We start from the raw sequence: 16,756 nt of genomic DNA on the forward strand, positions 1-16,756 counted from the left end.
ACCAGGGAAGCAGGAGGCCAAGGGGTTGGTGTTAAATTGGCTCAAGGGGGTTCATCATAGGGACGTCCTCCCTTAATGACATGGAATTAGTCTGGTGGGATTGGCATATTTTGGACTCCTGGCTGGGTGGTGTCACCGGAGTTGTTGATCACCACATCTAGTCACCTGCAGTTGGGAGTAAAGTAGACTAGGCCTGTAGGGGGAAGATAGGAGTAAAGTAGACTGGGTGGCCATACTTCTCTTTGTAGCTTCAAGGACCACCCCATTATTCTTGTTGCTATATAGACTGTTGTATAGACTGGTCCCTCAAGTTACAATATTAATTAATTCCAGGACGACCATTGTATGTTACATAGTTACATAGTACGGTTGAAAAAAGACGTACGTCCATCAAGTCCAACCAGGGAATTGAAGGGTAGGGGTGTGGCGCGATATTGGGGAAGGGATGGGATTTTATATTTCTTCATAAGCATTAATGTTATTTTGTTCCAGGAATGTATCTAATCCTGTTTTAAAGCTGTTAATTGTTCCTGCTGTGACCAGTTCCTGAGGTAGACTGTTCCATAAATTCACAGTCCTCACGGTAAAGAAGGCGTGTCGCCCCTTTAGACTAAACCTTTTCTTCTCCAGATGGAGGGAGTGCCCCCTCGTCCTTTGGGGGAGTTTAACCTGGAACAGTTTTTCTCCATATTTTTTGTATGGGCCATTAATATACTTATATACGTTTATCATATCCCCCCTTAAACGTCTCTTCTCAAGACTAAACAATTGTAACTCCTTTAATCGCTCCTCATAGCTAAGATGTTCCATGCCCCATATTAGTTTAGTCGCGCGTCTCTGCACCCTTTCCAGCTCCACAGTGTCCCTTTTATGGACTGGTGCCCAAAACTGAACAGCATATTCCAGGTGAGGCCGTACCAATGCTTTATAAAGGGGGAGTATTATGTCCCTGTCCCTCAAGTCCATGCCTCTTTTTATACATGACAACATCCTGTTGGGACCATAACTCTATGGAAACCTGGTAAATGGTTCTGAAGCCACCAAAAATAGGAAAAAGTGAGGGTTAAAGAAAAATAAGTAGATAACTAATATAGATAAAGCAAATCCTTACATATAAAAGTAAGAAAGATCTGCTGGGAGCTGTAATCACTGTCTATGTAGAGGACAGGAGCTTCTTCAGGGTCCTGTACAGAACACAGTGTCCTAAAAAAGTAATGGAGCCGCCCTCACCTGGTGTCCAAAGGAGCAGCTAACCCTGGTACAGGTAAAGAGTACAGAACATGTAATACCTCCCTGTACTGTAGGAGGCGCTACCAGACACCAGTCAGTGCATGCACTTCAGTAATACAGGTAAAGAGTAGTAAAGAACATGTAATACTTCCCTGTACTGTAGGGGGCGCTACCAGACACCAGTCAGTGCATGCACTTCAGTAATACAGGTAAAGAGTAGTAAAGAACATGTAATACCTCCCTGTACTGTAGGAGGCGCTACCAGACACCAGTCAGTGCATGCACTTCAGTAATACAGGTAAAGAGTAGTAAAGAACATGTAATACTTCCCTGTACTGTAGGGGGCGCTACCAGACACCAGTCAGTGAATACACTTCAGTAATACAGGTAAAGAGTACAGAACATGTAATACCTTCCTGTACTGTAGGGGGCGCTACCAGACACCAGTCAGCGCATACACTTCAGTAATACAGGTAAAGAGTAGTACAGAACATGTAATACCTCCCTGTACTGTAGGGGGCACTACCAGACACCAGTCAGTACATGCACTTCAGTAATACAGGTAAAGAGTACAGAACATGTAATACCTCCCTGTACTGTAGGGGGCGCTACCAGACACCAGTCAGTGCATACACTTCAGTAATACAGGTAAAGAGTAGTACAGAACATGTAATACCTCCCTGTACTGTAGGGGGCACTACCAGACACCAGTCAGTACATGCACTTCAGTAATACAGGTAAAGAGTACAGAACATGTAATACCTCCCTGTACTGTAGGGGGCGCTACCAGACACCAGTCAGTGCATACACTTAAGTAATACAGGTAAAGAGTAGTACAGAACATGTAATACCTCCCTGTACTGTAGGGGGTGCTACCAGACACCAGTCAGTGCATACACTTCAGTAATACAGGTAAAGAGTACAGAACATGTAATGCCTCCCTGTACTGTAGGGGGTACTACCAGACATCAGTCAGTGCATACACTTCAGTAATAGAGGTAAAGAGTAGTACAGAACATGTAATACCTCCCTGTACTGTAGGGGGCGCTACCAGATACCAGTCAGTGCATATACTTCAGTAATACAGGTAAAGAGTACAGAACATGTAATACCTCCCTGTACTGTAGGGGGAGCTACCTGGCACCAGTCAGTGCATACACTTCAGTAATACAGGTAAAGAGTACAGAACATATAATACCTCCCTGTACTGTAGGGGGCGCTACCAGACACCAGTCAGTGCATATACTTCAGTAATACAGGTAAAGAGTACAGAACATGTAATACCTCCCTGTACTATAGGGGGCGATACCAGACACCAGTCAGTGCATACACTTCAGTAATACAGGTAAAGAGCACAGAACATATAATACCTCCCTGTACTGTAGGGGGCGATACCAGACACCAGTCAGTGCATACACTTCAGTAATACAGGTAAAGAGTACAGAACATGTAATACATCCCTGTACTGTAGGAGGCACTACCAGACACCAGTCAGTGCATACACTTCAGTAAAACAGGTAAAGAGTAGTACAGAACATGTAATACCTACCTGTACTCTAGGGGGAGCTACCAGACACCAGTCAGTGCATACACTTCAGTAATACAGGTAAAGAGTAGTACAGAACATGTAATACCTCCCTGTACTGTAGGGGGCGCTACCAGACACCAGTCAGTGCATGCAGTTCAGTAATACAGGTAAAGAGTACAGAAGATTTAATACCTCTCTGTACTGTAGGGGGCGCTACCAGACACCAGTCAGTGCATGCAGCTCAGTAATACAGGTAAAGAGTAGTACAGAACATGTAATACCTCCCTGTACTGTAGGGGGCACTACCAGACACCAGTCATTGCATGCACTTCAGTAATACAGGTAAAGAGTAGTACAGAACATGTAATACCTCCCTGTACTGTAAGGGGCGCTACCAGACACCAGTCAGTGCATACACTTCAGTAATACAGGTAAAGAGTACAGAACATGTAATACCTCCCTGTACTGTAGGGGGCGCTACCAGACACCAGTCAGTGCATACACTTCAGTAATACAGGTAAAGAGTAGTACAGAACATGTAATACCTCCCTGTACTGTAGGGGGCGCTACCAGACACCAGTCAGTGCATGCACTTCAGTAATACAGGTAAAGAGTACAGAACATGTAATACCTCCCTGTACTGTAGGGGGCGCTACCAGACACCAGTCAGTGCATACACTTCAGTAATACAGGTAAAGAGTAGTACAGAACATGTAATACCTCCCTGTACTGTAGGGGGCGCTACCAGACACCAGTCAGTGCATGCACTTCAGTAATACAGGTAAAGAGTACAGAACATGTAATACCTCCCTGTACTGTAGGAGGCGCTACCAGACACCAGTCCGTGCATGAACTTCAGTAATACAGGGGTTTTACCAGTGAATGCCCAATCTGATTGGTCAGATCTTCCGGCCATTGACAGGTATCACAGATCTGGACTGTATGTACATTGTATGTTGAGTCTGGTTTCAAGTTACAATGGTACAGAAAAGACCATTGTATGTTGAAACTATTGTTGAGGCCATTGTAAGATGAGGGATCACTGTATATTGTTTTACAAATGTAAAGCTGTTCTTTTATGTCTGATTGTGTTAATAAATGGCAGCTTCAATACAGCACATGGTTTCCGTGTCTTATTTTAGGTATCGGTAAATGTGGTTAGAAGATTGGCCAGTCAGTGCTAGGGGTGGTGGACTTGGGGCCAGACTCTATTATCCCCCTTGTCAAGGCAAAATGTAATAGAACAAAATAAAATAAGTAAAACAATTAGTAAACGGACTACAGCACACACTCACCTTAAAGAATACAGGGTCTACCTTATGTTTCAACGCATGACTTTTCCCCACGATGGACAGAACTGTGGCCACCTTTTCCGGGTCCGCGAGGTTCTCAACAACGCTGTTGATCGCTCCCATTACCCTCCGGCCGTGCTTGCGCAGCTGAGCACTGCGCTCCATTTCCAGGGGGTCTTCCATGTCCTTAAACTGGCTAAAGTACTGCTTGGCAGACGGGAAGTTGACAAAGAACCTTTATTGTGGATGTCAGAGAAGGGAACAAGTACAAAGGGAAAAGAAAAAAAAGAGAGAATTAGACTAAAGTGCAAAACAACAAAACACACAAGGCTAAAACTGCGAAAATAACAAACACACTAAGCATTGCGGGGATGTGTGTCTGCATCGTGGGTCAATCTTCTGCTAATATCTATGAAACAATATTCAGTAATGCGTTACATTGGGGAGCTGTACCCTTCTCGGCTCTACAGGATAGGCCTGATAGGTTGCCAACTCTGAAAATGCCTCCTTCAGGGAATAATAGGAGCCGCCACCATCCATTAGGGATAATAGAAATTTTACTAACAAAGAATAACAGGTTTCTGGGCCCTTCTGGTCCCTTCTTCAGAGGAAGGGGCCAGAACAGCCTAGTGACGTGTTGTACATAGGATTACAGTGATCCCCCGACCTACCATGGCCCCGACATAGGATAATTTCAACATACGATGGCCTCTCAGAGGCAGCATCAACATACGCCATCGCATAAACGGCTATCCGGCAGCGCAGACTGCTCTGCTGCCGGATAGCTGTTTAATTTGCCCTGTCTGGTCCGGTAAGTGTCACCCACTTGTCCCCGACATTCCGGGCCGTCCTCTTCGGGCTCCACTGCATGGCCATCGCTCTCCTTTGTCGTTATTACGTCACCGCGCACGCCGTCCCGTCATCCAATAGGAGCAGCGTGCGTAGCGACGTGATGACAGCAATGGAGAGCAACGATCCTGGGCAGAGGTGATGGTCCAGAGCGGCAGGGCCTCCCCCCCGCGGACGTGATGGCGGCGATGGAGAGCGACTATCCAGGGCAGCGGTGACGGTCCGAAGCGGCGGGGACACGTGAGTATAACATTGTATATTATTATTGCACGGATCCCTCAACATATGATGGATTCAAGTAACGATGGTTCATTTGGAACGAATTACCATCGTATGTTGAGGGACCACTGTACTGAGTCATGCTGAAATGGATCGGAACCGGACCCGGTATCAGATGATTTTCTGCCGCCTTCCTTATTAGGTATCAGGATCAGTGCATGCACGTAAGAAGAAAATCACTCTGACACAAAGTTCAGCAAATGATACTTCCTGTATTTACAACAGTTACAGGGTTTATATAGTCTGTAACAATGTGCCGTGTGCAAAGCTATATGTCATGAAAGGCTGTCCTTGTGATTGGTTTCTTCCATCTGTAGGTGTTCCTCATCCAGCACGTGGGTCTTATCATCTTGGGTGTAGCTCTCTCTGGAGGCGCCATCTTACACACATTGTTTCAAACACGATGGGAGGGGGAGCGAGCTAGTGAGTGGCAATTTTAGCAAGCATATTCTAAATAGCCATTTTAGCTTATCCATTACAACAGCTATAATGTCATCCACTATCAAACACACCTACTGGACCATAACATTCCCCCCAGCTTGGAACATCAGCAATACTAGTGCTGAAATGCCATGGAATCTTCCCCATGTAGTGTTATACTTGGGGCATCGCAGTTAGTATAGGAGGTGTATAGACCTCGGTGCACTATGCATGCCCCACATATGACACTATATTACGAAGAAAAGATCACGCAGTGATGTCACAAACAGGGGGAGATCGTCCATCAAGGCAATCGATTTGCATATACCCAGTGGTCAAGTCCTGGGAAAAAAAATGCAGGAACTCACCCAAGATTTTCACTCAAGGGCTGGTCTAGCAGAACTCCTACGAATGGGAACAGTGTTCCTGCTGTGGAAAAAGTGCAGGAACTCACTTATTTATTTCCACAAACATCATGGCGTCTGTAGTTTTATATTGAAAATGTTGGTGACAGGTTCCCTTTAAGAGTATATGAACAGAGAATGTTTCATTAAAGGGGTACTTCATTAAAGGGGTACTTTAAATCAACTGGTGCCAGAAAGTTAAACAGATTTGTAAATTACTTCTATTAAAAATTCTTAATCCTTCCAGTACTTATCAGCTGCTGTATACTGCACAGAAAGTTCTTTTCTTTTTCAATTTATTTTCTGTCTGCTCTCTGCTGACACCTCTGTCCATTTTAGGAACTGTCCAGAGTAGGAGCAAATCCCCATAGCAAACCTATTCTGCTCCGAACAGTTTTCTGACATGGACAGAGGTGTCAGCAGGGAGAACTGTGGTCAAGCAGAAAGAAAATAAAGAAAGAAGTAGCCTATATAACGTCCATCAGGTTGCAGTATGAGTCAGGGCTTGAACCATTCTGGTGCCCTTTATTTTTTTAAACCACACCATTGTAAAACATACTACGGGGGGGACCAAAACTTTGGGACCCAGTGGTCAAGTCCTGTGGTCAATGCAGCCACGTCAAATGCTATCATAAAAGTTGCATGTTCATGCAGTTGTTATCAATGCTATTAGAGCTCTATCTGCTATGAGGCAAGATGAGTATCTCGCCTCAGGCAGTATCTCACCTCAGGCAGCATATTACCTGTGGAGTCCCTGTGGAGCGGCAAATTCCATGCACTGGCCGTAAATCATACTGTCCAGTATCTTCTGCTGTACACCAATTACCCCAAGACCTAAAAATTCCGTCAGGATGCAGGTGTAGCAAGGGATGCAAGGTAGCCAGGACTGGGAATGAGGTTATTATTTGGTGACTATATGTATTACTATTACATACAGTAGGTATACAGTAAACTGTTATATGCTGCAGCTTTTCTGCACACAAACCTTACTTATTATAGAGGGTGGGGGCCATAAAGAATGTGAATTATACAGGAACAGAACTTTGTCAAATACCAATAAACCGAATACGGAGCGATATTGGCTGAACAGGCCGATTATTGCCCTTTATAAAAGTCCCAGCAATCACCGACCAATGAGCAATCGCGGGGATTGAGCAGCCCCTTAAATGGGTACTCCCTTGTGATCTCCCTGCAGCACCCAGTGTTTGTTTAGAGCGTCGGGTGCAGCACTGTAGGCTCGTGACGTCACGGCCGTGCCCCCTCAATGCAAGTCTATGGGAGGGGGTGTCACGTCCCCTCCCATAGACTTGCATTCAGGGGGCGTGACTGTGACGTCACGAGCGGGCGTGACGTCATGAGTCTCCGCATCGCCAGTCATCCGGCACGGAGTGAAGTTAGCTCCGTGCACCGGATGTCTGGGGTGCCGCAGCCTAGATTGCAGGGGTCCTTAAAGGGGTACTCCGCCCCTAGACATCTTATCCCCTATCCAAAGGATCTGACGATGCGGGGCGGAGGCTTGTGACGTCACGGTCACACCCCGCTTGTGACGCCACGGCCACGCCCCCTCAATGCAAGTCTATGGGAGGGGGCGTGACATCCGTCACGCCCCCTCCCATAGACTTGCATTGAGGGGGCGTGGCCGTGATGTCACGAGCCTCCAGCGCCGCACCCACGCTCTTAACGAACACCGGGTGCTGCAAAGAGATCGTTGTCTATGGGCAGAGCAACCCTTTAAATCATCATTGGTCGGCTGCACACGACGATCTACCTAAATTTAACCAGAAAACCTACATTACATCGAAAAATAATCACACAAAGCGGCATGCAACTTTTTGTAACTCCCAAAATATGCTGACATAGTAGGAAAGCCAAAGACCAAAAAAAAAAATTACTTTACCAAAAAAATCCCCTTTGGGGATCAGCACCTAAATATTTACAGAATTACTAATAGATTTTTGAAAGGTTCCTCACATAAAAAAAACAAAAACATTGTTTCGGGCCCATCCCCTGGAAACCCTGGTGATGAGCCCTTATGGCCAGAGGAATCTTCTGCAGGCCATACAACTCCATGGATAAAAAGGTAGTATGACTGATGGACTGTGTAATGGGAGGGGAATGCGGTCACTTTGCCCCAGTTCATGGTGAATGGAGTTTTGTTGTGTTTTTGGTTTTGTTTTTTATTATTGGAGTGTATCGGGGAAACATCTCCTGCTACTATTCGGTTGAGTATTTGTACCTTTACATGACTAGACAAATGGGCAGTGTGTGTGTGTGTGTGTGTGTGGAGGGGATGCTTCACCCCCCTAAACTTTATTCGCACCCCCTAAGCCCCCTAATAATACCCCCTAGTCCTAGCATCCAGACCCCATTTTGCATAAAGTTCCCACCCACGTGACTATTCAATGAAAAGTATCAATAGTCAACCAAAAAGCAATACCCCTATATCTCAGGAAGTAGAATTTTTAATACGTATATTTTATATATATATATATATATATATATATATATATATATATATATATATAAAAACATTATTTTTGGGCTGACTACATGTCCACTTTAAAGGGGTACTCCGGTGGAAAACTTTTTTTTTTTAAATGAACTAGTGCCGGAAAGTTAAACAGATTTGTAAATGACTTCTGTTAAAAAATCTTTACCCTTCCAGTACTTTTTAGCAGCTGTATGCTACAGAGGAAATTCTCTGCTTTTTGAATTTCTTTTTTGTCTTGTCCACAGTGCTCTCTGCTGACACCTGCTGTTCCTGACACGAACTGTCCAGAGAAGGAGAGGTTTTGCTATGGGGATTTTCTCCTGCGCTGGACAGTTCCTGATACGGGCATAAGGTGTCAGCAGAGAGCACTGTGGACAAGACAAAAAAAGTTCAAAAAGAAAAGAATTTCCTCTGTGGCATACAGCTGCTAATAAGTACCAGAAGGATAAAGATTGACAAGACAAAAAAGGAAATTCAAAAAGAAAAGAATTTCCTCTGTAGCATACAGCTGCTAAAAAGTACTGGAAGGATAAAGATTTTTTTAATAGAAATCATTTACAAATCTGTTTAACTTTCTGGCACCAGTTGATTTGAAAAAAATAAAATAAAAATGTTTCCCACCGGAGTACCCCTTTAAAACTTGTAGAGGCTTGATCACAGTTTTTGGTGGCCCTTGGGGTATCCTAGCATTTCGGGGTAGGGTAAAAATACTGTCATACTTCCCAAACAATTATGACCTACTCCAGCTACATAACAATACCATAATCCAGAGCCATATTTGGCATAATAACCACAAAAATGAAACAAAAAACATCGACATGATACCACTGACACCTTTATATAAAACTATAAAACAGCCTATCACTGCTAGGGGCTTCAGGAGACTGGAAAAGCTGTGTGGCATGCAGTATGTTTGCCACCGAGCTTTTCCATTCTCCTGAAGAGCATTGCTTTCCCTCTCCCACAAGGTTCAGGTAGGAAGAACAGGCAATATCTGGTACTCTGTAAGTTTAAAGGGCAACTCTGCCCCTAGACATCTTATCCCCTATTCAAAGGATAGGGGATAAGATGTCTGATCGCAGGGCGTCCCGCCACTGGGACCCCGAGATTTTCAATGCGGCACCCCAGACATCCGATGCATGGAGTGATGTTCCGGATAACTGGCGATGCGGTGCCTAAGGCTTGTGATGTCACAGCCACGCTCCCTCAATGCAAGTCTATGGGAGGGGGCGTGGCAGCAGCCACGCCCCCTCCCATAGACTTGCATTGAGGGGGCGTAGTGTGACATCACGAGGGGCGTAGCCCTGACAAAACGAGTCTCTGGCAACGTTCTTAACAGACATCTTATCTTCTATCCCTTGGATGGGGAATAAGATGTCTAGGTGCGGAGTACCCCTTTAATGTGCAGATTACATTTAGTAGAATGTATGAGCCACTATAGGGTATTAAAGGGGTACTCCGGTGGAAAACTTTTTTATTTATTTATTTTTATTTTTTTTAATCAACTGGTGCCAGAAAGTTAAACAGATTTGTAAATGACTTCTATTAAAAAATCTTAATCCTTCCAGTACTTATTAGCTGCTGAATACTACAGAGTAAATTTATTTTTGGAACACAGAGCTGTCTGCTGACATCACGAGCACAGTGCTCTCTGCTGACATCTCTGTCCATTTTAAGAACTGTCCAGAGTAGGAGAAAATACCCATAGCAAACATATGCTGCTCTGGACAGTTCCTAAAATGGACAGAGATGTCAGCAGAGAGCACTGTGGCCGTGATGTCATCAGAGAGCTCTGTGTTCCAAAAAAGAAAATAATTTCCTCTGTAGTATTCAGCAGCTAATAACTACTGGAAGGATTAAGATTTTTTAAAAGAAGTAATTTACAAATCTGTTTAACTTTCTGGCACCAGTTGATTTAAAAAGAAAAGGTTTTCACCGGAGTACCCCTTTAAATAAAATTAGCATGTGTTATAAGTACATAGACCATGGCTATGCCTAGAATTTAAAGGGGTTCTCCACCATAAGGTGATTTTAGTGCGTACCTGGCAGACAGTAATGGACATGCTTAGGAAGGAGCTGCGCTTGTCTTGGGGATAAATGGCTATATTGGGAGATTACCATAACACTGTGACTAGCTTTTTGTGAACTGGTATTTCCTGTTTGAGTTTTCTTCTTTTGCCTACAAATCCCATAATTCCATTTTCCTCCCTCCCACACAACAGCCACCCCACCCATTGAAACATAAATGAGCTGCATCCATTCAAAAGACCTGTGGTTTTCAATCAGGGTGCCTACAGCTGTTGCATTAGATGCAGATTGATGCCTCCACCCATTGAAGCAGACAGGCTCCCTGCCATCAGCTGACTAGTGATGTAATGTCTCGGCTGCATTGCAACCTGGGAAAGATCTGAGACAACAGTCATTTTGTATGCTGGTAAAAATAAATATTGGGATGAAAATCACATAAGAATTGTGAGAAAACCGTCACACACAGGTACAGACACTATATTATGAACTAAACTAACTTTACAGCCTCTGTAGCATAGTCAAATAAATAAAAAATCCTGGAATACCCCTTTAAGACTAATATATATCTAAGTTAAAAATAGAATTTGCTGTTTGTTTGTAAGGGTTGTGGAGCACATGCTTCCAACTAGAACATCTCCTTCCGGCAAACCAAGTCTGGGGGAGAGTCCATAAAGTTCAACCCTTCAAAGATCCGAACGTCTATTGTCACCGAGCCAGAAGACAAAACAACAACAGTAAAGCTGTGTCCAAATGGCCTCAGGGTGGGAAGAATTTTTATGTGGCCACTCCAAAGAATGGAGAATTCACACTGAATCAACATGGCCTTAAAGGGGTACTCCGCCCATAGACATTTTAACTCCTATCCAAAGGATATCCCCAGCGATGGGACCTCCACGATCTTGGCTGCGGCACCCCAGACATCACGGGTCCCGGCACTGAACCCGACGCTCTTAACGAACGCTGGGTGCAGCACGGAGATCGTGGGGGTCCCGCCTTTGGATAGGGGATAAGGGGCGGAATACCCCTTTAAAGGGGTACTCCCCTGGACAACTTTTTTTTTTAACCCCTTAAGGACTCAGGGTTTTTCCGTTTTTGCACTTTCGTTTTTTCCTCCTTACCTTTTAAAAATCATAACCCTTTCAATTTTCCACCTAAAAATCCATATTATGGCTTATTTTTTGCGTCGCCAATTCTACTTTGCAGTGACATTAGTCATTTTACCCAAAAATGCACGGCGAAACGGAAAAAAAAATCATTGTGCGACAAAATCGAAAAAAAAACGCCATTTTGTAACTTTTGGGGGCTTTCGTTTCTACGCAGTGCATATTTCGGTAAAAATTACACCTTATCATTATTCTGTAGGTCCATACGGTTAAAATGATACCCTACTTACATAGGTTTGATTTTGTCGCACTTCTGGAAAAAATCATAACTACATGCAGGAAAATTTATACGTTTAAAAATGTCATCTTCTGACCCCTATAACTTTTTTATTTTTCCATGTATGGGGTGGTATGAGGACTCATTTTTTGCGCCGTGATCTGAAGTTTTTATCGGTATGATTTTTGTTTTGATCAGACTTTTTGATCACTTTTTATTCATTTTTTAATGATATAAAAAGTGACCAAAATACGCTTTTTTGGACTTTGGAATTTTTTTGCGCGTACGCCATTGACCGTACGGCTTAATTAATTATATATTTTTATAGTTCGGACATTTACGCACGCGGCGATACCACATATGTTTATTTTTTTTTTTTTACACTGTTTTATTTTTTTTATGGGAAAAGGGGGGTGATTCAAACTTTTATTAGGGAAGGGGTTAAATTACCTTTATTAACACTTTTTTTTTACTTTTTTTTTGCAGTGTTATAGGTCCCATAGGGACCTATAACACTGCACACACTGATCTCTAATGCTGATCACTGGCGTGCATTAACACGCCTGTGATCAGCATTATCGGCGCTTGACTGCTCCTGCCTGGATCTCAGGCACGGAGCAGTCATTCGTCGATCGGACACCGGGGAGGCAGGTAAGAGCCCTCCCGGTGTCCGATCAGCTGTTCGGGACGCCGCGATTTCACCGCGGCGGTCCCGAACAGCCCGACTGAGCAGCCGGGTCACTTTCACTTTCACTTTAGAAGCGGCGGTCAGCTTTGACCGCCGCTTCTAAAGGGTTAATACCGCACATCGCCGCGATCGGCGATGTGTGGTATTAGCCGCGGGTCCCGGCCGTTGATTAGCGCCGGGACCCACGCGATATGATGCGGGATCGCGGCGCGATCCAGCTTCATATCGCGGGAGCCGGCGCAGGACGTAAATATACGTCCTGCGTCGTTAAGGGGTTAAATCAACTGGTGACAGAAAGTTACTCTGCCCCTAGACATCTTATCCCATAGGATATGGGATAAGATGTCTGATCGTGGGGGTCCCGCCGCTGGAGACCCCCGCCATCTCCCTGCTGCATCCGGCATTCATTTAGAGCGTTGGGTGCAGCACTGGAGGCTCGTGATGTCATGCCACGCCCCGCTCGTGGCATCACGGCCACGCCCCCTCAATGCAAGTCTATGACTTGCATTGAGGGGGCATGGCCATGGCCGTGACGTCACGAGCCTCCACCCCACATTGTCAGTCATCTGGAGCGAAGTGTACTCCGGATGTCTGGGGTGCCGCAGCTGAGATCACGGGGGTCCCCAGTAGCGGGACCCCCATGATCAGACCTCTTATCCCCTATCCTTTGGATAGGGGATAAGATGTCTGGGGGCGAAGTACCCCTTTAAGGCCCTATGAGGAACATGTCTGCACATAGAAGAGTCTAACATGGCAGAAGCCCAAGTAAAGAACCATGAAGCCTTTCTAAAGTCAACCAACACAAAGTATGTGAAGCAAGGTGGTGGCAGTATTAGAGTTTTAATAGTGAAATACATTGAAGAGAGGGGACCAATAGAAAATACAAAATGGCCCTCCATTCTAGTGTTAGGTTTCTGCCATCTAAAACACATGGGTATGGTGTTTACTTCCCTATCTAAGCTGTTTCCATGACCAATTAGCAGTTTCCTCATCCAAAGCTTTGCTAAGGAGATAGTTCAGAGGACTACACAGGTTTTCTCTCCAAGGGCCTACGGGTTTCTTTTGTCCATTCATGCACCAGGTGTAGCTAACAGAGACTTCTTCAGGGGTAGCAGAGTGGGGTTTCCCTCAAGCAAGAGCAAAATCCCTTACAAGGGTTCAGGATAAAGAGCTCACAATCACTTAGTCTCTGCTCCCTGGTTTAGCCCTACAAAACCAGTGGATCCACTTGATCTCCAGTAGGCCAGAAAAAATAGGATAAAATAACAATAGTTTTAGGATAGAGAAAAGTTTGCCCCCCACCTCCAGCCAAAGGCTAGCTTAAATCATGAACATTTTGGAATGTAATGGTATAAAGTTCCAACCTGATCCAGTGTTCCCTGTTCTCACCAAGCAGCCGTGGAGTTGCCTGTTACCTTGACGTCACTATTTAGTCACCTGACTGGTCAAGTAAACCCTGAGTTGTATAAGACACATTGGTGATTGTTAAAAAACCACAACATTCATCTAGATTTTGTTACCTGCTGCTCTTCTTCAGGCCAACTGCTTCAGGATGGAGCGGGCGGACATGCCCTGGTGGGCAATATCACCAGCTTTTCCCACCCATTCCATTCAGCTAGATTGCTGATTATTGATGCCAGACTGCTGTTTAGTGCCACTGAAAGGGGAGGACTTGTGGTCAGTCTTAAAAAAGTTGAGTTTATTGAGATTATTATTTATATATGTTATATATTTTATATATGTTTTTGCTCTGCCCCCCTGTTCCCAAGACACTGGGCCCAATAAGATGGCCTGATGCTCTATGTAAATGAGAGTTGATCTCCTGGATTAGCACTTGTTTACAGAGCCTATTCATGGCTAGAGCGGAGAGAGCCAGACAATCCACCGCTAGACGGGAGAAGTGTGGTGAACAGCCAAAGATTTTTTGATGGGCCAAAACGACCTGATCAGCCGACGAACGAGCTGGCCCTATTACACAGGGTGATGTCGGCCTATTAGGCCCATTATCGCCCCTTGTGTGGTAATTTTATTTAAAAATGGGGTGTGAATGATAGGCTAAGGGAGCGTGATTCATGTTCGGGGGTCTGTGTAGAGGCGTACCTAGAGTATGTGGCACCCGGGGCATATCCAATATTTGACACATCCCACGCACCTTAAAGTAAAAACACTCACAAAAAATGTAATATTTGTGGACCCTCACCAATCACCTAGTTATTCTCTATCCACAGGAATAAGTCACTTCTATGGGAGCGCCAAATATACCCGAGTACAGCACTCTGGCATCTCCAGCGCTCCCATACAAGTAAATGAAGTGACGTCTACAGCTCTGTTCTGGAGATCACGGAGGATCCCAGCAGTCGGATCGCCCCGCAATAAGATACTTTTCCACTATCCTGTGGATAAGGGATAAATTAAAGGGGTATTCCGGCTTTATACATCTTATCCCTTATCCAAAGTATAGGGGATAAGATGTATGATCGCAGGGTTCCCTTCCACGATCTTGGTGCAGCCCCCCGGCATTCTGTTCCGGGCGCTGCCTCCAAGACGGGGGAGTGACGTCACGGCCACGCCCCCTAGTGCCGTCACACCACGTCCCTCCATTCATGTCTATAGGAGGGGGCGTGACTGCCATAGAAATGAATGGATGGGGTGTGGCGTCCCCATCTCGGAGGCAGTGCCTGGCACAGAATGCCGGTGGCTGCACCAAGATAGCGGAAAGGACACCTGCGATCATACATCTTATCCCTTATACTTTGGATAGGGGATAAGATGTATAAAGCCAGAATACCCTTTTAATTTTCTTGGGCAATCCCTATAATGTAGCTGGTGGGCGCGAGAGTGATTGACAGGAAAAGAGTCAATAGCTCCTTGGTCTGTAACTCTTACAACCATGTGCTTTAATTCCATGGTAAATGTGGGGCTGTGATAGAGAAGTGGGACATATGGGGGCCGCTCTGGAATGATGGAATGTCCTGCCGGATCTTGGACGGTTAGTGGCACCAGTGGCAGATCCCCCACACCCTGTCTCTTTAAGGGAAGTAACAATCTGAAGGTCATGACTATAGTGAGATCTTACCATGAAATGAAGGTCAAGGCTAAATATCACTATGCCGCATAGATATTTTATCCAAAGTAAATGTCCACCTAAAGAATGGATGTGATGCCTTCATACATGTATACATAATGATTATCAATATCTGAGCATCCCGAAACCCCACCATTTGTATCTGACAATCACCATTACGTTAATGATTGAAAAGAAAGATTTCAATGAAAGAGTTAACAATTTCGGAGGCTGGAGGAGCCTGGAATTCATTAATTGCATGGATACCCACAAGTCTATATGTTATATAAACACATTATATATTAATACTCCCGCACAGTGGCGGGGCCCCCTCACAGCAAGTATGTAATTCGGATTTAATGAGCAGATGCTAATTATCTATGTAATTATAACAGCCGCCCTCGGCTAATTCACAAATGGTCCAGGAGATGCCAGGGAAGCAGCAGGAGACAGACAGAGAAGAGGAGGAGAGAAGGGGATCGTAGAAAACAGAGTAGGAGGAGGTAACAGGTATAGAGAATGCGGTGGGCAAGGAGAAGAGGGGATGACCATGCTACGGGGGCTTCCCTAAAATGCTACATCTTCACATTGCTTGTGTGTGTACGTGTAGTAGGCACAGTGAAGAAGCACGTGTGGACAATGATGGAGGATAGCATCTCTTCTCTGCGTCTTGCTAACTGGTTAACATGGCCTCCACAGTGTATGTACAGAACCAATTTCTCCTGTAGAATAGACTGTAGAAGAAGGCTGTACAGCACTCACCAGTGGCATGACCAAGTGGACTCCTGCAAAACGGACCAGTCACCCACGAGCTCCACGGAGCTCGCATTCACCCTTCCTCAAACTGTTGCTGCTGTAATTTTACAGTGAATTCAAATAAAGAAGCTTTTCTTGGAAATGATCTGGTGAGTGCTGTACAGCCTGTTTTGCGGGAGTCCACTTGGTCACGCCCCTCTGGGGCGTGACCAGGCATATTCCCGCGAAACGGACCCATCATCCCAAAGCTCCATGAAGCTCGCGTTCACCTTTCCTCTCCTGTTGCTGCTGTAATGTTCTAGTGAATTCAAATAAAGAACCTTTTCTCGGCAACGGTCTGGTGAGTG

General features: G+C 45.0%; 1 protein-coding gene and 1 long non-coding RNA gene across 6 annotated transcripts in view; one reads left to right on the forward strand and one right to left on the reverse strand.

Annotated features, from left to right (window-relative positions):
• The window catches only part of LOC130297412 (uncharacterized), a 123,124-nt gene that overhangs the window by 46,037 nt on the left and 60,331 nt on the right, over positions 1-16,756 (forward strand). The window lies entirely within an intron of this gene.
• CYGB (cytoglobin) overlaps positions 1-16,756 on the reverse strand; it is a 32,267-nt gene that overhangs the window by 4,653 nt on the left and 10,858 nt on the right. For all 4 annotated transcript variants that reach the window (XM_056549857.1, XM_056549856.1, XM_056549855.1 and 1 more), the window contains one exon: positions 4,054-4,285. In XM_056549857.1, coding sequence (XP_056405832.1) covers positions 4,054-4,285 — 232 coding nt within the window. The remainder of the gene's footprint in view (positions 1-4,053; positions 4,286-16,756) is intronic.

Source organism: Hyla sarda, chromosome 13, assembly GCF_029499605.1.
Source record: "Hyla sarda isolate aHylSar1 chromosome 13, aHylSar1.hap1, whole genome shotgun sequence".
Lineage (NCBI taxonomy): Eukaryota > Metazoa > Chordata > Amphibia > Anura > Hylidae > Hyla > Hyla sarda.